General features: G+C 31.5%; 1 protein-coding gene and 1 long non-coding RNA gene across 3 annotated transcripts; both read left to right on the top strand.

Moving 5' to 3' along the window:
• The first annotated feature begins 1,677 nt into the window (after positions 1-1,677).
• On the top strand, positions 1,678-20,735 carry LOC106064762 (eukaryotic translation initiation factor 3 subunit B-like). Its single transcript, XM_056019937.1, has 18 exons — positions 1,678-1,848; positions 13,756-13,951; positions 14,057-14,176; positions 14,278-14,335; positions 14,425-14,550; positions 14,665-14,822; positions 15,611-15,742; positions 15,846-15,912; positions 16,022-16,068; positions 16,169-16,406; positions 16,501-16,573; positions 16,700-16,822; positions 17,350-17,428; positions 18,839-18,977; positions 19,147-19,272; positions 19,494-19,571; positions 19,936-20,044; positions 20,135-20,735. Exons 1-18 carry the CDS (start codon positions 1,707-1,709, stop codon positions 20,230-20,232), a joined length of 2,109 nt encoding a protein of 702 aa, XP_055875912.1. The 5' UTR covers positions 1,678-1,706; the 3' UTR covers positions 20,233-20,735.
• On the top strand, positions 1,859-5,273 carry LOC129924552 (uncharacterized). 2 transcript variants are annotated; one of them, XR_008776532.1, is made up of 3 exons: positions 1,859-3,639; positions 4,160-4,459; positions 4,564-5,273. It is a non-coding gene; the product is annotated as an uncharacterized LOC129924552 (long non-coding RNA). The 2 variants fall into 2 exon arrangements; XR_008776533.1 differs by having other exon boundaries at positions 1,864-3,336.
• Positions 20,736-20,847: the final 112 nt, after the last annotated feature.

Here is a 20,847-nt window from a genome sequence, read left to right as displayed (position 1 = left end):
TCGTACATGTGTCATAATAGCATTGATCGCAAACTGTTTTTGATCAACTCTAGATTGGAATATTTTTTCTCGCATTGTTGCAAAATTTACTGCTATCATCAGAAATATCAAGAAGATGATATTTGGCACGTCTAATGAATTGTTTAGCTGTATGGTTTCTGATAAAACTCAAAATTTCCTTGCGTTGCAAGTTCTGAGGCCCCCCCCCCCCCCCCAAAAAAAAATGTGTTTAAAGTTTGTTAGTACCTATATATTAATCCTGGTACGGTGATACCAACCTGTGTTCAAAGCATATATGCCCTAGATCTTCTATGATGACTGTATCGTGCTTGAATAGTAGGCCCCTGTATAATTTCATCGAAACAATTAGCTTGATTTTGTCATATATGAATGCTTTTTCACATCTTTTGCATTGCCAACATAGTGGCAGAGATTCAGTTACGGACTGTCTTTGGAAGGTGTTTGAGATCATAAATTGGCTTGGCATAATATGGCCAAAAAGACAATACCCCTTTTATACAACCATAACTTATAGAGCGATTGTTTTTCTCTTCATAACTAATTTTATTTAAAAAAACAATAGAACATTTCCCCCGTCCCCTTTTCACCGAGAAATAATCCTGGTTAATCAAATGATTAGATCTACTGCACTTTATAATTTTCCGATGATAGGCCTTTAGATTTAGACTTAGAAGAGGGTGTACATAATTTTCCTGAACATTAATTTATTAAACTCTTCAAGGAATGCGGAAGTACCCAAAAAGACGTATATATCTATAGTACGTTCAATTTAAGATACATATTTTCTCGTTCTCTAGCCAAATTTAAATTTATTTATTTTTTAACTTGAAACAGTATAACGGTCAAACTGGAGTTTTCCAAGGGTGGCTAACGAGCTGGTAATTCTTTTTTCAGCAAAATTTTACGCCAACTGTTAAATTTCTAGGAAAATCTATACTGTACCGTTTTTTTGTCTAACCACTCAGGTTTTTGAAGTTTCCACAAAGTTATGAATTGATTAGAGGTATTGTAAAATGTAACAATTTACTTTATTAAAAAATGTTTTTTTTTTATTTTTAGGAAAGCTGTTTCAAGTTATTATAAAGTTCACGTCATAACATAGGCTATACAGAGTCCATAAATGAGTCTTGTTTTTTTTTTATTTAAACAAATTTTGTATTACAGTTTCTCCACTAAATCTACCTATCTTTCAATCAATCAATCTATCTATCTACCTACCTACCTATCTATCTATCTATCTATCTATCTATCTATCTATCTATCTATCTATCTATCTATCTATCTATCTATCTATCTATCTATCTATCTATCTATCTATCTATCTATCTATCTATCTATCTATCTATCTATCTATCTATCTATCTATCTATCTATCTATCTATCTATCTATCTATCTATCTCTATCTCTATCTATCAGTTAATTGCTTATAATTATTCTCTATATTTATATCTTACGTCTTTTAAAATGTAAAAATTTTCTATGTTGTAGATCTTATCTTATATAGCCTAAAACAGACGTTACTTCAAAAAAGAAGATGATTACGTCCTATTTAAGCGTCATGCAATAAATATGTTATGTATAAAGTTAGCTTTTTTTGTTTTACTTATTTAACTTGAGTTTGGCAACAGTTTTCAGTTTATTTCAGTGGGCATGCGCAGATTTTCTACTACCACGCGGTACCAACATGGCGGCAGGTCGGGTAGATTCCGAGAGTAGAAAAAGCCGCGATAGTGAATCGCATATTGAAGATGAAGAAATAGAAGTAGAAGAAGAAGAACCTAATTTTAGCGATCCAGAAGACTTTGTCGATGACGTTACAGATGAAGGTTGGTTTGATTATCCATTTTAGACAATCTAGATTATTGTTACTGAAATCATGATCATGGCATGCTCAACTCTTACTCTTGAGTCGTCTTGACTCATAATTCTAATTCTAGTCATAAGGCGATAAGGTAAAACAATGTTGAAGTTCTCCATTTTGAATGAGTCTATCATTTAGTCTATGCTTCTTACCATCTGGGACATCTTTATATTATGATCTCTTTGATTTGGTTTGGTCAATACTTACCAATAAATTAGACTAGATGTAGATTTGTCTATTAATAATAATAATAATAATCTTTATTATCCGTAAGGAAATTTGTCTTACAATTTGTGCATTACACCAAACAAAAAACATTATAACTATAAGAAACCAAAGTGTACATTCACACCAGACTCACTCATAATTTACATGTGACAAAGTTTATACCAGATTGTTCTTATTTAATGATTTGATTGCCAGGGGAACAAAAGAGTGTTTGTGTCTGTTTGTCTTTGCTATCGGTGTCTTGTATCTCTTTTGTGATGGTAAAATCACAAAGTCCTGACACAAAGGGTGATTCTTTATAATTTATTTCGAGGATCTTGTTAGCTTTTTTATAGATGTTTGTCTCAAACAACTGCCCAAATGGGGTTTGTTTTTTGCCAATGATTTTGCCAGCAGCATTTAGGATTCTATTAAGTTTATTTTTATTTTTAATGCTCAGATTGCCATACCAGGCAGTGATATTGAAACTTAAAATATTGCAGATGTGAGCGTGATAAAACATAGCCAAGGCCTTTTCGCTAACATTAAACGAGGACAGTTTTCTTAGTAGTCGTAATCTTTGCTGCCCTTTTTTGCTGATATAATCAGTATTTGCAGTAAAATTTAGTTTATTGTCTAGGATAGTACCAAGGTATTTAAAGGTTTGCACAATTTCAATAGTCTCTCCAGCTACAGAAACAATATCATTTCCCTTCTTGTCCCTACGAAAATCGATTATCATTTCTTTGTTTTTTTTTACATTTAATAATAAAAAATTATCTTTACAGTATTCCTCAATGTGTTCTAGTTCTTTGAAATTCTCATTTACGTCTGAGCTCTCTGAGAGCAGGGCAAGAAGAGCCGCATCATCAGCGAATTTTGTGAAGGAGCAACAATAACTATCGGATTGAAAATCATTGGTGTACAAAATGAACCACAATGGCGATGTTACAGCCCCCTGGGGCGCCCCTGTGTTAACTATGCGTTCATTAGATATAACTAGATACTTCGATTTTCCGGTCGCGCGAGATTTTTTTGGTTACCGGAACCGGTAGTATTCGTGCGGCAGTATTTAAGCCGAAAGCAGTGGTAATTTCGTTCCAGTCTGGTTTTGTCTTCAAAATCAGACACCAAAGGATAATCGGAGCCCTTTGTTTGTTCAAGGATCGGATATCAGTTAATTCTTTGGATTTATATCAGTGCTTTTCTATCGTCTTCATGGAGTTCCAGCGTGTTGAGCATAGGGGTAAGTTGACCATCCATAGTTTTTTTATTATTCTAATAAGCATAGTTATTTAAGTCATCCCAAGTACCTTAATATCTAATCTAACTATTTTTGTTCATATTATCGCAATAAGTGTTCCACTTTTTTAGTAAAAACGGACCCACTGCATCAGGTATCTTGGCTAGAAAACGAAACTAGCCGCCATTACTAACCGGAAATGATAGATTCAATGGTTATCAATGGCTGCATAGCTTTTTTGTTAGATCGATTTTTTTAAAATCCATCATCAAGAACAGTTTTATTTAGTCATCCGTGATTTTGAATGTTATTTATTAAACTTTTAGAATGATTTTAACCTAGTTCAATTGTTATTTTTCGTTTTTAGTTAAATTTAAGTGATAATTCTTGCAATAGCTGGTAATATAATTGCGATAATTATAAAACAATTTTTATACACGATTTTAAGTGATTGTTACCATAATAATCACTACTAATTATGTTATAAACAAGTTATAAACAAAATAAAACTCAAATCAATTGGAATATCATTTTATTTCAATGAAAATAAATTTTCAGATATTAATCTATAGATCTACTTAAATCTACTATATTCTGTATATGATTTAGGATGATTGTAGAAATTTATTTTAAAGTAAAGGCTTGGCTGGACTTGGTCTTGGACTTATGAAGTTGAGCCTTCTATTTTACATTAAATGTCTTTTATCCTTTTATAAACTAATCTTTCAACTGCATTTTATTAAAATTGTACATGTGTAATTTTGTTTGAAACATTTTTTTTTCACAATTAAATAAAGCTAACTTTTTTTTGTTACATTTTCCCCAGATAATGTGGGCGTGGCAGGCCTTGATGTCGATGTTGTTGACAATAAGTTTTGAAGGCATATGTCCGAGGTGAAGAACTTTTGTAGGAAGATTACCCGCAGCTGGCACCTATTTGCACCTTACTTGGATAAAAAAATTTCTATCGATGCTGCTGGCAAAAAGACACCTATCCAAGACAGCACTGAACGACCTAGTATGGTGAAGAAGTTGCGACCTGAAGGTGATGTTGAGGCTACTGAAAGGCAGGTAACACAGAACAACACTGTGCTTGTTGTTGCAGAAAAGCGGTTAGTCTTTTAAGGTAATAACTTTACCATTTTCTTTCGTAAATTCATTTTTATAGTTTCAAAACAATTCCTTTTTAGGTGTCTCAACCCTTTTGACATTTATTATATTTATTAACAGGGCTTTTTGGCAAGATGTTGACTGGACCGTGGATGACACTGATCTACAAAATGAAAGATGAAACATTTTAAAGATACCATTTATGCAGCTATTATATTTATTCTCTTGTTTTCTAGATCTCTCATGTGAAGGTCTGCATTGACAAACTAAAGGCCATTGTGGATTCTCCAGAGAATCTCCTTTCAATACTAATTGATTGCTTTGGCCAGACTCTGGATACTGAAGATCTCGTTCTGAAAACCCTGAGAAATGTGACTGTTGATGAAGTATTTATCGAGATCACTAAAGAACTTGCTGAAGGTTTTTGTAAGGTGCTACAGAGACAGTACTTCAATTGATAATTTCCAACTACAAACAAATCCATTATGTGCTTACCCATCAAATAGTTAGATATATTTTATTTTAAGGGAACATGTTGCATATCTGGGATATTTATTTAATGTGAAAAATATAATTTCACAATCCAGCTGATAATTGTGCTATGAACCATTTATATTAAGTCTTGATAATTTTACCTTTTCAGCAAGCCTACATTGGTATGCATTAAAATTATTTATTCTATTTCAGCAAAACAGATAGGGTACACCCAAACAATGTTCATCTTCAAACAATCATGCATGATCCTCGCAAGCTTTGGATACTGACGTACATTTGCAAACGCACTCAGACTGATGACATCAAGAAATCTATATTTGTTATTTACATTATATGTAAATTTAAATACTCTTTTTTTTTTTTAATTTTGTAAATCTTGTATAATTATCTCTAAAGTCTAGATTAAAATGTTACAGCTCTCAAAGTATGAAATAGAAATTTTTGGTTTTTATTTTTGTGTTGTTTTTCCAACATGTTATTCATCCAAAGTTTATTATAAGTATCAGCAAAAAGTTGTTCATTTCAGTTAAAAGCCTAAAAAGTAATTTACGGCTAAAAAAGTTGCAACATTTTAAGTGTCAACATAATGAAAACTTCTGTCTCAGATTATAATAAAATAAACAAATAACACATAATCATGCATGCATTCCTGTAGAAAACTTCATTTAAATTTCTCAATTAGTTAAAAATTTATAACCAACATAAATTTTGGTTGTTATAACCATAAGTGTCAACATAATATTTTGTCGAAAAAAACTCAAACTTGTCATTCCACATTTATCAAAAATCAAATTTTCAAAAAAATTCTTATCTCAGTGTTAAAATAGAATAAACAAATAACACATAATCATGCATTTCTGTTCAAAATTTCATTTAAATATCTCAATTGGTTAAAGAGTTATGACCAACATAAATTTTGGTCGTTTTTTAAATTGACGTTCCACGTTAACAAAGAAAAAATTTTTTTCTTAAACGTCTTTCTCAGCGTTATAATAGAATAAATAAATAACACATATTCATGCATTTCTGTTGAAAATTTCATTTGCATATCTCTATTGGTTAAAAAGTTATAACCATTTAAGTGTCAACATTTGTTTTTTTTTTTGTCGTTTTCGAAATGTCGACCCACATTTAAGAAATTAAAAAAAAAAGTTTCAACTTCTATCTCAGAATTATAAAGAAGAAATAAATACCACATAAACATGCATTTCTGTTGAAAATTTCATTCAATTATCTCTATTGGTTTAAAAGTTATGACCATTTATGTGTGAATATGTATTCTGTTTCTGTCGTTTTTCAACACCTACCCCTACATCAAGGGCTTAACAAAAAAAAGTGTTAATAGATATCCCAGATTTAAAATTGTCATAATTATCAGAACATAATTGCGCATTTCTATGGAAAATTTCATTACATTATCTTTAAGCGTTAAAAAGTTATAGCAGTTTAAATGTATAAGCTCCTCCTTTCGGTCACAATTTTTTGGGTATTTTAATAGGCTAATTCTCCGACACTAAAATGGTCATAACTTATGTTCTAATTAACCTAGAAGCATAAATGAGGTATCAATGAACTCCATTCAAAAAGATCTATCTAACTATACTAGTTTCATTTAGATTCATTAAAGTTGAATTTTTTATCAAAGTACCTAATATAACATTGTTTACCCTAACCCTCTGAGCTCTCTGGGTCAAAAATTCATTAGCCCATAGTATTATGTATGGACTAATCTGCAACACTTTCATCTTTTCAATGAGTAAATGAAGTTGTATAGTGTTAAAAGCTGATGAGAAATCCATAAAGAGCAATCTTACATAAGTGTTCGGTAAGTCCAGATGTTTGTAGACACAGTTTAAAATATTTAGGATGGCATCGTCTACACCTTTACCCTTTTGGTAAGCAAATTGTAAAGGGTCTAACTTATTACAAAGATCATTCAGAAGAAACATTTTAACCAATTTTTCTAAACATTTAGACACAATGGAAGTAAGTGAAACAGGTCTATAGTCATTCATTTCCTTTGGTTTGGAAACCTTTGGCACAGGTACAATTATAGATGACTTCCACACAGGTGGTATCTCATGGTTTAGTAATGAAGTAGAAAAAATATCTTGGAAAGGTTCAGCTAGTTGTTCAGCACTTTCTTTTTAAGATTCGCCCTTTTATTCCATCAGGCCCACCAGCTTTCATTGGGTTGACGTTTTTGAAAATGTTACAAACTTGCTCTTTAGTAATCGCTAATTCTAAGCAGTTGTTAACATTGACATCCTCAAGGGCTTTGAGTCTTAGATAATTAAAATCTTTCGTGTCGAAGCGACAATAGAAATCATTTAACTCGTTGGCCAATGTTTTTTCGTCTCTTGTAGCAAGATTATTTTTAAATTTGACTTGTGCTCCTGGCGGAAAACAGATTTCCTATTGAAAATGCATTTTTGTAGTTCAACATTCATTTTCTACATAAAATAGACCATCCATGTAAAATTTGATTTACTGGTGGATAGATCTATGTTTATGGAAGCTTCATTAGCAAAATGTTTTTGAAATACGTTTTTATAATGAATTTGTGCGTTTGTGAATACCGGCAAGTATGCAAAAAACAATGGACAAGATTTACTTTTGGATTTAGGTGCTCCCGTTTCAAAAGGTAAGAAACATATTTTTTCTATATTATCTATGTATAAAATACACACTTACTATTTAAAAATGGTTGCTACACGCATAAAAGAAAAAAAAAAGTGAAAGAAATGGTTTGTTTGTCCTAAATTTTGAAAAAACTAGTCCTGACATCATGTCCTATTTTTATCCATCGCCAAATACCCTGTACATTATTTTTAAAATAACATTTAAAAATGATCGATTTTAGTTTTAAAATACATCTTTTTTTATTTCAGTAATAATAATGTATTATTATTTTTATTTTTGGTTATTTAAAAAAAATATGTTTTTGTTTAAATCTCGTTTTTTTTTAACCAATCGGAATGTCTAACGCCAAAATCGAAGGTCAACCCAATTTTTTCAACGTGTGTTTTAAAAAAGTTATTCACTCAGAGAAACTCCGAGAGGCAACATATAGCAAAGGCAATAGCTGAGTTTAGATAGTACAGACAGTTTAGTTTAGAATATTAACTTCTTAGGTAATTTTTATGCTTTAGTAATCAGTCCATCGGCTTTGGTCATTTGAAAGGTCACTATTTTACGCCATAGACTGTAACAACGCGTACGTATGCGAGCGAGCGCCCGGTGAGGAAAACACTCGTTTTGATATTAGATCTAATCTAGATCTAGAGACTATGATATTATTATTTCTAGACTCTAGATCTACAATCTACTATATACATTTCTATTCTATAACTAGATCTATTCTAGATCTAGAACATCAAAATTTAACATTACATTAGATTTGATTAGATCTAGAGTCTAAGTCTAATTCTAGCGATACCACGATCGCCATCGCGTAATTGCGTACCGTACTGTATTTCTTCTATTAAATTGTCTATCACTGACATTTATGTTTAAAAAGTCATAATCTAGTTATTATTTTAATTTAGAATCATCTAGTAATTGCGATACTTGTGTAATCTATCTAGATCTAGTAGATCTATAAGTAAGACTAGTGACTAGACTTAGACATCGTTACTCGCCAGTCAATCAACAAAGTCGCGAGCTTGCCGTAGGTCTACATCTACTGTAGGTTATTTCTTCTATTGTATTGACTAGATATTTTTAGATTTAGATCTAAATTAATCTAGATCTGTAAATTAAGGACCAGATTTAAACCATATTTTTAAATTAATCTAGCGAAATGCTTAGACTTAGATCGATGTCTAGATCTTGAATAATCTTGATAAAATACTAGATCCATTCTCTAGAGTTAGGGTTAGAGCGTCTTAGCGTGAAATCATTTAATATTTGACTACTTTAAAGCAATTCTTGTGTAGTCTGAAGATTAGATCTAGTTAAATCTAATAATCTGATAGACCAGATCGGTAAAATCGTGATTCTAGATCTAGATCTATATTTAAAACCTATCCCGTATTTCTTACTATTTTCTATTGAACTAATGATTACTAATGTCTACAACTACCAGAACCATGGAATGTACCAGAAACTGACAGTTTTGTTTAAAATTTAAAGTAAAAATAATTGTTAACCTTTTGATCAACTAAGTCTGGATCTAGACCTTAGATCTAATGAATTCTAATAATATGTAGTATTTGACTTGTTTGTGATGATTAGGCTAGATAGATCTAGACAATTCTAGACTCAAGGACTAGTTCTGGTGTTGGTGAATGTAGAATCTAGACATTGGAACTTAATATAAATATAAAATAAAGATCTACTTATGACCTATGGACAAAAACAAAACATATAATAAACCAAATAAATGTTGTTTTTATTTCTTTTATTTCTTTTCTCAGCAACCATTACAACAAATACAAAGACAGAGATTAGTTGAAGAAAATAAACAAAAAACATCATGCACCATGCAACTCTTAATTAAGTTAAGCCTATTATTAGGCCTAGAACTAGATCTATTTATCTTTTATTTAATATTAGATCTTTTCTAGTCTGAAATTGTACATCAATCTAAAATTGTTATTAATAATATGTTAAGACATGAAGAAAAGAAAAAAAAAGTGACTTTTCATGGTAGGGTGGGCCGAAGAGGGGGCTTATTTATATTAGTTATAAATACATTTTAAAGTTGTTTGTTTGTTTTTTCAAATGTTCTATAAATATACTTTACTTTGTGACACAGTTTTATGTTAATAATATTGTGAATTTGTGAAATTCATGGAATATTGGACATATCTTCTGTGAACGGTGGATTTTTCATTATTAGGGGTAAGTGTGTTTGATCTCATTTTTTTATGTTAAATACTTGTCTGATGGTAATGAATTTACTTTTTTTAGATTCCTCTGTTCTTGTGCATTAAAATTGATACATAATATGTCAAAACTGATAATGGTTTTGTTATTCATGGTGATGATAAAGTATTATTTACAACCGAATTTTTAACGTAGGTGGTGGGGTCTGATGAGGCTCAATTAATAGGCATAAATGTTTTAAGAAACTAGTTTTTATTGTTTTTTTTCAAATGTTCTATAAATATACTTTACTTTGTGACACATTTTTCTGTTAATATTACTATGAATTTGTGAAATTTATGGATTATTGGACATACCTTCTGTGAATGATGGATTTGTCATTATAAGGGGTAAGTGTGTTTGACCTTATATTTTCATTGGAAATAATTGTCTGCTGCTTCTGATTTTATTTTTTTTGAATTCCTCTATTCTTGGGCATCAAAAATGATATATAATATGTCAATAAAAGACAATTTGAAATTGGTCAAAAAATTGGTCCCAAAAGTAGAATGTTGAGAGCTCAATCTGTTTTCCGCCTCCTGCCATTTTGTTCATGATGCCCCACGTCTGTCTCATGTCACTTGTATTAATTGAGTCTTCCAGCTTGGTGCGGTAGTTTCTCCTCCCTTCCTCAAGAACGACGTTGAGATTTCGTTGAGCAATTTTCCTTGTCTGTCCATCGCCACTCATAAATGCTCTTTTCTTTTTGATTATTTCCCATTTTATTTTTGCAGTGACCCATGGTTTATTATTGTTGGGGTATATCTTGATGCTCTTAGTACTGACACACATGTTTTCACAGAATTTGATGTAATTTGTCACTGTGTCGACCCATTCTTCCAGATTTGAAGTGGTCTCTTTGAACAAATTCCAGTCAGTGCAGTCTAGACATCCCTGTAGTTTGAGAATATTGTCTTGTGTCCATTCTTGTACGTTTTTTTGAATGATTTTTCCTTCTTTAAGTTTTGTACGGTAAGTAGGCAGCAGTTGTATTGTTTTGTGGTCCAATGATCCTAGTGGTGGCTTTTCACGAGATGTGAATGCTCCTTTGATGTTACAATAACATAAGTCCAGAGTTCTGTTTTCTCTTGTCGGACATGAAATGTGTTGATAGAAGGTGGGTAGGTCAACCTTCAAGGTGCATTTATTAAAATCACCCAGTATAACTACTGGTGCGTCCGTGACCTTGTCTGAAACTCATGCACTACGTCAGCGATTATTGCAGCTGCAACTTCCGTTTTGGCTGTAGGCGGAACATAAACCAGGACAATGTAAATAGCCCCAAAGTCTCGTGGCAAATAAAAAGGTCTCAATGAAAGCGCCAGTAGTTCTAGATCCGGACAGCACATTCTCTTTTTAACCGTGTAGTTGGTACAGTATTTGAGGTTGATGTACACACAAAGCCCTCCACCTTTCTTCTTCTTAGACTCAGCCGTTCTGTCAGATCTCACGCAAGAGAAACCATCAATAGCAATCAGGTTGTCGTTGTCATCCTCCTCTAACCATGTCTCAGTAAAAGCCAATAGACAACTTTCCCTAAAAACGTGGTCGTAGCGTACATGGGCACATATCTCATCCACTTTATTTCTTATTGAGCGGACGTTAGCTAGAATAATCGTAGGAAGTGGTGGGCGAAACCCTCTTCTTCTCAGTCTTTGCCGTAGTCCTCCTTTTTTCCCTCTTTTCCTTGTACTAATAGAGGAAGGGTAGAGACAATTTATATGTGCATAACACGGTGGAAGAGGCTTCCTCTTTGAACGAAGTCCGAGGAGTTGATCTTTGCTATAATGAATAGATCTAGTACTAGAACGGCCGCCATCTTGGCTCGCCATTTTTCTTCTTTTATTTCTAACCAAATAACCAAAGTTGAACAAGTCTAGATCTAGTAAAACGTTTAATGTAAATCTTCATTGTGGAGCCCACCTTGAAAACAGAAGTCTTCATCTGCATAACTGATTACAAAAGAACATTCAATATACATCCAGCAAAGAAATAATAATGAATAATGAAAGCACAAATTGCATGTCGCCACAGTGCAGCGCCATTTTGAAAAAATAAAAAAATATTAGATCTATTCATTGATCATATTTCATCATATCATGACAATCAATCATGTGACATTTGATTATTTATTGATAGAGTAAAGGATGGTTGTCGGACACGCTAAGCCATTCTCCGGCCATTTTTAAGTTTCAAAATTCATAACTCCGTAATGGTCTAACCTATGAATAAACTGATGGTGTCAATGAATTCGTCATCCTTTTGTCTATAAAAATAGCTATTTTGTAATGTATCACTACGCATAGTTTAAATTAGATCTGATGTGAAGAGGGGTAGGTTGGGTTTTCTGATGCGTAAAAGTTTTCGTCATGATTTTTGTCTCTGTAAAAGTTGTTGGCCGGTTTGGAGATTTATCGGACACTTCAAAGGAAATAGATGTCTTCTATATATTAAACATGTTATTATTAAGACATTTCATCCTTAATTTTATTATTCTGTATCACTTTTCCCACGCTCCAAGCTTTCATTCTCGGCTTGTAACTGATGTCACACCACAGCCACTACTTTGGGCCTAGCTTAGCTGGTCGCGCTAGGGGAAAAAATCGCCTCTGTGGGGAGGGGGGAAGAGGAGGAGTATTCTCTCTAGTCTACCTACGGGGCACTTTTTTTCCCCCGTAGCACAGCTCCACTAGCGCAGTGCGTGCCTGTCTCACCTTAGCCTTTATGGTTCCAGTCAGATAATTGCTAGTCTCCTTCTCTCTCTCTCACCTGCTTCTTTTTTTTTTTTTTTTGAGCGTGTAATGGTATGCTTAAGAGACGTGGAAAAAAGGGGGGGGGGGGGAGATACTTCATGTAGTATACTCTCTTTTGATTTTGACAATCTCTTAGAATGTTGATGTTTCACACAATGGCCATTTAGCGCACCTGGTCGATCAATAATTGTAGGCTCGAGGTCTACAATGATATTGCTATTGAATTGTGACTTTTTTTTTTTCAGCTGCCCATTGATGCCAGTTTATTATTGTATACATCTGTGCACCTAAGTGCTATAACATTTGTACATATTTGTTGCACATTAAATGGTTTAAAATAAATGGTTATACGTTTTGCATACACCACATTAACTTTTTTTTTATAAATATGTTACGAATTTTTTTTTTGTGAAACATGTAACAAACACACACAAGAACACATACATAACTTAAATATACATTTTCTACTATATTATTTTAACAAACACATACATAACTTAAATATACATTTTCTACTATATTATTTTAACAAACAACAAAATTATTCTTGTAAATGTTTAAAAAAAAAAACAATAACAATTTGTTTATTTCCCCATAAGTACTGTGTCAAGTTATTTCCCTTTGATGACTAGCGTCATATGACGATATGTTTTTTTATTCAGAAAGGTAAAACTTGTTGGCCACCCCCTATTTACATGTTAAGTGGGAAAGAAGAGTCTGGATTGTACAATTTATCTGATTCTAGTGCCTATTTAGAAGCATTATATCTGGGTTTTAATTGGGTAATGCATCTAGGGGCTTAAAAATCGTCTTAGCTCCAGACCCTATCTCGTTCTTCCCCTTGGGCTTGGGAGAAAAAAAGTTTTACAGTAGTCTACTTTGACCCCAGATAAAATTACTTTCTCTCAATATAAAAGAGAGCTGTACATGCCCAATAATATTTATGCATCAGCGTTGCGCATTTGGACTTTTTTTTTTGTAGGCAGGTCTGTATTATGATGGTAAGCTTTGTTTCTGGCAATTCTAGTCATGGAACTTTAATCTGCTGTGGAGAGTCGTGTGCAAAAATGTTTTCCTAACTTTTGTAATTCTGAAAGTTTATTACACTGTTGTGTTTTAAATAATGGTGACTATTTAATAAAACATCTCAGATATTTCTGTAATTTAAACAAATTTTTTTTTTTTTTTTGGTTAGAATTACTTGGAGATGTCCTGCGAAAAAGACCCAAGCCATCTGACAGTGTTGACTCAGTTATTATAGTTGACTGTATTCCCAAAGTAGGGAAAGAAAGATTAGACAAATTAAAAAATGTGATTAAAAAGCTGTTTTCAAAATTTGGGACAGTTGTGAATGCCTTTTATCCTCTTGATGATGAAGGAAATACAAAAGGGTAACTTTTTGTTTTATTAGTAATTATTTAGAAAAGTCTATCATATACTAAATTATCTTTGTTTCATGAATATATGAACTAATTAACTTTTTTTCCCCCTTTTAGTTACATGTTTCTTGAGTTTTCTTCACCCCAGAATGCTCATGAAGCTGTTAAAATGACTAATGGCTATAAGCTTGATAAGCAGCATTCTTTCAAAGTGAACCATTTTTCAGATTTTGAAAAGTAAGTAGTCTGCTTTCTCTCTTACAATAGCCCAATGATTATCCAATGATTCTATTAAACAAGATTTCTATTTACAACAAATAATTTGTATATTATTTTAGATACATCAATGTTCCTGATGAATGGACACCACCTGATCCAAAGCCTTATCAAGACTTGGTAAGTTTTAATATTGGTATGAAGGAAAGTAGATTTAGTAAGTAAAAAAATTTGTATTCTTATTTTGTACAATAAATTTAAAATTACAGGGTAATCTACGAAGCTGGCTTCAAAACAAAGAGAGTTATGATCAGTTCAGTGTTATTTATGGTGAAGGGGAAAAAACTGCCATCTTTCTAAACACACCAGAACCTTCTATGGTTGAAGAAAGAGCTGTAAGTTATATATTATCATATTCTACATAAAAATTACCTCTGATAATTTAAAATCCTTATTTGTTCTGAGGGCATTTTTTTTCTTCTTTCAAATGCATAAAATCCTTCTTATAGAGATGGACAGAGACTTATGTGCGTTGGTCACCTCAAGGAACATACCTTGCCACATTTCATGTCAAAGGTATTGCTTTATGGGGTGGCCCAAAGTTTTCACAGATAATGAGATTTAGTCATCCTGGTGTACAACTGATTGACTTCTCCCCTTGTGAAAAGTAAGTTTCGTGACTTTTTATGTGCTATGGCCTTTAATTCAGTATCAGATTTTTTAAATTAGAATATTTTAATTCTTGGAACATCCATTAAAATAAAATGTCTATTTGAGAAAAGAGCTAACTTGTTTTGTATTCTAGTCTGAGATCATTTTCATCCATCCTAGGCATGTGTTGTCCCATTTTATACAAATGCTTAGGTCTAGCTTTCTGGTATAGATTTAGATTGATCTATAGATATAATTGTAGAGTTTAGATCAAATTTTTTTTTAACATTTGGTATTTAGTATCAGTTTTTATTTTTGAGATTTTGATCTAACCTAGATGAGATATTGATTAAATATTTACTCTAGATTTTGGATTTTCAACCTAGTTCTATAATAATAGTAACAGTAGACTGTCATTATTAAAATGGAAATTATTTATATATGTCTATATATTTATTTCCATTATGATCACCCACAAGTCACCTTCAATTGCCCTTCATTTGCCTTGAATAGAATCTCTTTCAATGATAGGTCCCCCGCCTATTCTTAAAATATTAAATCACATTGTCTGTCTGCCTCTTCTTTGGAATTTTATGGAGTTATTTTTTCTTCTTGCTAAATTGTTAACTACTTTTACCGTATAATTGTTTCTCTTACAGATTTTAGTTCCACATTCTTTGGACTAAATGGCAAAAATGTATGATTCATTAATTGGTTTAATCTTCAAAAATTGTTTACGTTGTGATTTGGTGTTCAATTACAATTTTTTCCAATTTTCTTTGTTAAACTTGAATTATATTTCAGGTATTTAGTTACTTTTAGTCCATTACAAGACAACCATGAGGATCCACAGGCAATTATCATTTGGGATATACGTTCTGGAGCAAAAAAAAGAGGCTTTCATTGTGAAAGCAGAAGTACCTGGCCTATATTTAAGTATGATTTATACATTTTTTTAGACTTTGCTTTTTGCTGTTTTAGAAAAGTTGAACTTAAAACTTTAGAGAGAATAACATTTCTTTGTTATACAATATGACAGGTGGAATCAAAATGGAAATTACTTTGCTAGAATTGGTGAAGAAGCTATTAGTATTTATGAAACACCGGTATGTATGTTATTTATTTATAAAATTTGCTTTTCTTGTATAAATGCTTTATAAATTTTACATAATAGTTACTGTTGATTATATTTATACCAATTATATTTTATTGCAGTCTTTTGGTTTACTAGACAAGAAAAGTTTAAAAATCCCAGCAGTAAGGTAACAGGAATCTTTTCAATACATTTTTCATTTTAGATTTCAATTCATTTTCATTCTATTCAATATATATTAGAATAAATCAACCTTCTTTCTGTTACAGAGATTTTTCTTGGTCTCCAACTGATGACATTATTGCATATTGGGTCCCAGAACAATCAAATACACCAGCAAGGGTCACACTCATAGAGATACCAAGTAGGAATGAACTTTGTGTTAGAAACTTGTTTAATGTTGCAGATTGTAAAATGCATTGGCAAAAGAGTGGTGATTATCTCTGTGTCAAAGTTGATCGTTATAAAACTAAGAAGACTGATGACAAGGATCAAATTAAATACAGTGTAAGTACACTGTTTCATCTTTTGTAATAAAACTAATTGTCCTTTGATAAATAATAATTACTAATATCTTGTAATATTTTTTTTATAAAATTAGGGCATATACTACAACTTTGAGTTATTCCGCATTAGAGAGAAACAAATTCCTGTTGACAAAGTTGAAGAGAAAGGTAATTTTGTTTCCATTCGCTTATGTTTTAATCTAATGTTGAGAAATATAAAGATATATCAAAGGTGCATTTAAATTTTGCTGTACTTTAAATTTGGATTTTATTTCTTATTCAATGTTTTTTCAGACCCTGTTTTAGCATTTGCATGGGAGCCTATTGGCAATAAGTTTGCTTATATACATGGTGAAGCACCAAGAATTAATGTTACTTTTTATAATATTCAACCCAAGGGAAAAGTTGAGCTCTTGAGTAAGTTTCTTGTTTTAAAAAGTATCAAGTTTTTAATCTAAGTTTGCTTAATAATTTGAGTTATTAATTAAAATGTTATGTCTACTTGTGTATTTTTTTAATTATTATTTTTTTAAATATTTGAGATCTCCCATTTATTTCAGCAAGCATAGGTCTAGTTTCTGTTGTAAGTTAAGTCACCTGTTAAGCTTATAATTTTTTTTTCCCACAAAACTTTAGCAAAAAAAAATAAAAGTTGAAAATATTTCCTAATGCACAAATTAATTGTTAGTCTAAATCTATTAAAAATTACATACATGATTGATTCAAGATAAATAATGCAATTTCATTCTATATAAGCTTTTTTTTTCTTTCATATTTTACTTTTTAAAAAAAACACTAACTCAAATTTTTTGCTTATTACTTGGTGATGCACTTATATGTCGTTAGCGTGGAAACATCTAAATTTCATTTTTGCTAAATTAATTGAAATTCTCTTTTATGAAAACATAATTTTCTATTTTTTAAACTTTTTATATACATTTTAGAAACATTTGAAAAAAGGTCAGCAAATCATCTTTTCTGGAGTCCTAATGGTCAGTTTATTGTGTTGGCTGGCCTTAGAAGGTAAATAGTAACATTTTATTTTAAATTTTCAAATCATTCACATTTCAATTATATCTATGTATCTATTTATGTTTGTTAACATTAGTGATAAGTCCTTATTGGAGAGCATATGATGTTAATATCAATCACCATCTTTCGACTGAATTTATGATGTCACTTCTATTATTGTTTTCTGATGCTCTCTAAAAAAATATTTTTGTTGTTGAATATAAAAAATAAATGAACAAGATTTTGGTAATGAGTCAAAATATGTATTCTCCACTCGCCTAGATTTTCAGGAACAACTATATATATTCTAATGTAAGGAAGGATTATTGAGGTTATGGCTTGGCAATAGAAAATGTATTTTTCAGTTCTGTAATTCAAACTAAGATAGTCTAGCATATCCATGCTAGGTATATAATTCTAGTTAGCAAAGTATCTTACTGAATACATTTTACTTTGATCAAGTCAATTCTTAATTTTCTTGATTGCACTAAGAATAATTGAATCTAGTTTCTAGGTGTGGTTCCCAGTTATTTTGTCCCTTGATTTCATTGTCTTATCATTAAAGAAAAGAAAAGGAGTAATAAAAATATTCAACATCTATATAGATTTATTTTAAAATTTGTGTGTGTGTTAATGTAAATCAGTAAGATAGGTAGAAAATACTATACTATTATATGAGGATTAAAACAAAGCTTATATATCATGAATCGACTTCATGGGGTGGGCTAAGTCAGCGTTTATCAGAATAAATGAAATGTTATCTCAAGGTTAACTTTTTTTAACACCATTTTCTAGAAAGGTTTGACAAATAAAGATAAGGTGGAATACCTTGGCCTTCGATAACCAGGTTCAAACACTGCCTGCCACCCTCCGTCCTGCAGAAGTTTAAGATAGGGTGTAATTATCTTAAGGAACATTCGAAACTTGTTTTACATTTTACAAACATAAAAGAATTATACAAGTCTGAATACATGCCCAGCTTTCCAATATATTTAACTACTTATTTACATATATTATTAGATTTCTCTACTAGAATGAAGAGGGGAGGTGAAAAACTAAAAGAGCATGTCAAGAATATCAACAAGCATTCTAAATAAACATGTTTTTGTTTTAAATAAACTTGAGTGTTTGAGGATGAAATGACTGGGCACCCTAGGTTTTGCTTTGTATCTGTCGAAATACGAAATTATTAATTATTTATTAAATGGAGCCTAAAGAAGAAATAACTTAAAATAATTTTCATAATTGCACCAAGTTTTGAACCAAGAGTTAATGATGATTTATATCACCATCTTTCAACTGATTTTTAACATTTACTTTGATGTTCTCAAATTAACTGATGCTCTAGCTCTCACTGGATGTTTTACTTTTAGATCTGTTTATATAGCTTAGATAATAATTTTAAGCTATATTTTTTTCCAGCATGAACGGAGTATTAGAGTTCATTGATACACAAGATATGACTGTGATGACTCAGACTGAACACTTTATGGCCACTGATGTGGAATGGGATCCTACAGGCAGATATGTAGTTTCTGCTGTTAGTTGGTGGGGACACAAGGTAAAGTTAATCTCTTACATAATACACTTTACTAATGATGAAACCTTGACACCTCTACTGCATTTGCAGTGATGAAAAAGTTATCTGACAATGTTATTTATTTTAGACACACCAGGCAACCAACACTTTTGATTTACTTTTTTCACCTAATTGCTTTTTTTAAATTTAGGTAGATAATGGCTATTGGCTATGGAATTTCCAAGGAATACTTCAGCATAAACAACCACTGGAAAAATTTTGCCAACTGCAGTGGCGTCCTCGTCCACCATCTTTGCTAAGTGAAAATAGAGTCAAGGTATGTAAAAAAAAGCATTTAAAATTGTATGAAGTGCTCATGGCTTTGTATTAAAAATGCAGAGTAAATGATGTTTAAAATTACCATCTTTCGTCTGAGTTTAATGATGTCCTTTTTTTTTTTTTTGGCTGATGCTCTACAAATATTTTAATGCTGTAATGCAACATTTCATTGAATAGCTTATTTAATACAAAATCACCTTTTTTATGTTTTTTTTAAAGGAAATTAAAAAGAATTTCAAAACTTGGGCTCAAAAGTTTGAACAAGAGGACAGTATGAGAAAAATGACGGCCTCTAAGGTAATAGTCTACAGAAGTGTTTCCCAATCTGTGTTCCACTGAACCTTAGCCCTCAATCTTCAGCAGAGTACTGGAAAAATTAACAAGAATGTGTGAAGTGTTCCATTAAGGAAAAAGTTTAGGAAACACTAGTCTGCATATGAGTTGGTATGGGTCATAAGATATGATGATAACTTGACACCTCTTATCTGAATGTTAAGATGAGGATCATTTTTTTTATCTGATTATATAATGAATTTAAGCACTGAAAGTAGATGTAGGGGAACAATAGCACTACTTTGTGTATTTGGTTATCAAGAAGTACATTTATTAATTTAGAAATATTTTACATTGAACTTGTGACATTTGAAAATAACTATTGCAGGATATGCTTGAGAAGAGAAGAAAACTTATGGAGGATTTCAGAGAATATAGAAGTCAGAAAGATAAAGAATTTGCTGAAATGAAAGAAATTCGACTACAGCTTCGTTCAGGTACTTACATGTTTTCAAAAGAATAAATAAATTTAAGCATAAAATACTACTTATTTCTCAAATTAACATGATTGCAATCATCTGTTTTAGGCATTGATACTGATGAATTGCACAACCAAGAGGATAACTTCACTGAAGAAATAATTGAATTTCTAATTAAAGCTGAAGAAAAAATTGTGGAAGAGTAGTTGGCCTGATTTCTTGAGTGTTTGTTTTTTGTGTACACATAGTGTACATAACAAAACCTGACTGCCCACCTGCCTCAAACCAACCTCTGCACAGCCTGTTATTGTACAGGAGGCATTCTCACTTGGACCCTTAATCAATCAAATCAGCTCTTATAGAGACAATTATTCTCCATCTTTTAATTTGACTTGGGATATACTTTTAATGTGTATTGTATGTGAATAGTGTTTTGTGATAGTCATTATTCTTTATTCTACTACTCACTTTCTTAGGTGTATGGTATACTCATTTTTGATGGTTGCTGTGTCAGTAATAAAGAATTTCTGTTTAGCTAATTTACAAAATTGTTTTATTTTCATTATGTCTATCTCATTAAACCTTATTTTAATAGTAGGTTATTTTTCAGGTCTATTTCCTGTTCCTTATAGATTACATCCTTTCTAACAGGCTTTGGTTAATTTATGCTGTCTTTTTAACGTGTTTGATTAATAAAATTATACAAGAATTTTATGTGTTGCTATCTTTTTTACAAAGAAGATGGATATGCAGTGTGTGAGAAGTTAGTAATTGGTTGGTGGCTATGCAGTGTGAATGACTCAAAATAAGCTACACTGTCA

The sequence above is a fragment of the Biomphalaria glabrata genome, chromosome 2 (assembly GCF_947242115.1).
Source record: "Biomphalaria glabrata chromosome 2, xgBioGlab47.1, whole genome shotgun sequence".
Lineage (NCBI taxonomy): Eukaryota > Metazoa > Mollusca > Gastropoda > Planorbidae > Biomphalaria > Biomphalaria glabrata.
Note: the sequence above shows the minus strand (reverse complement) of the source record. Positions and strands in the feature narration are given on the sequence as shown.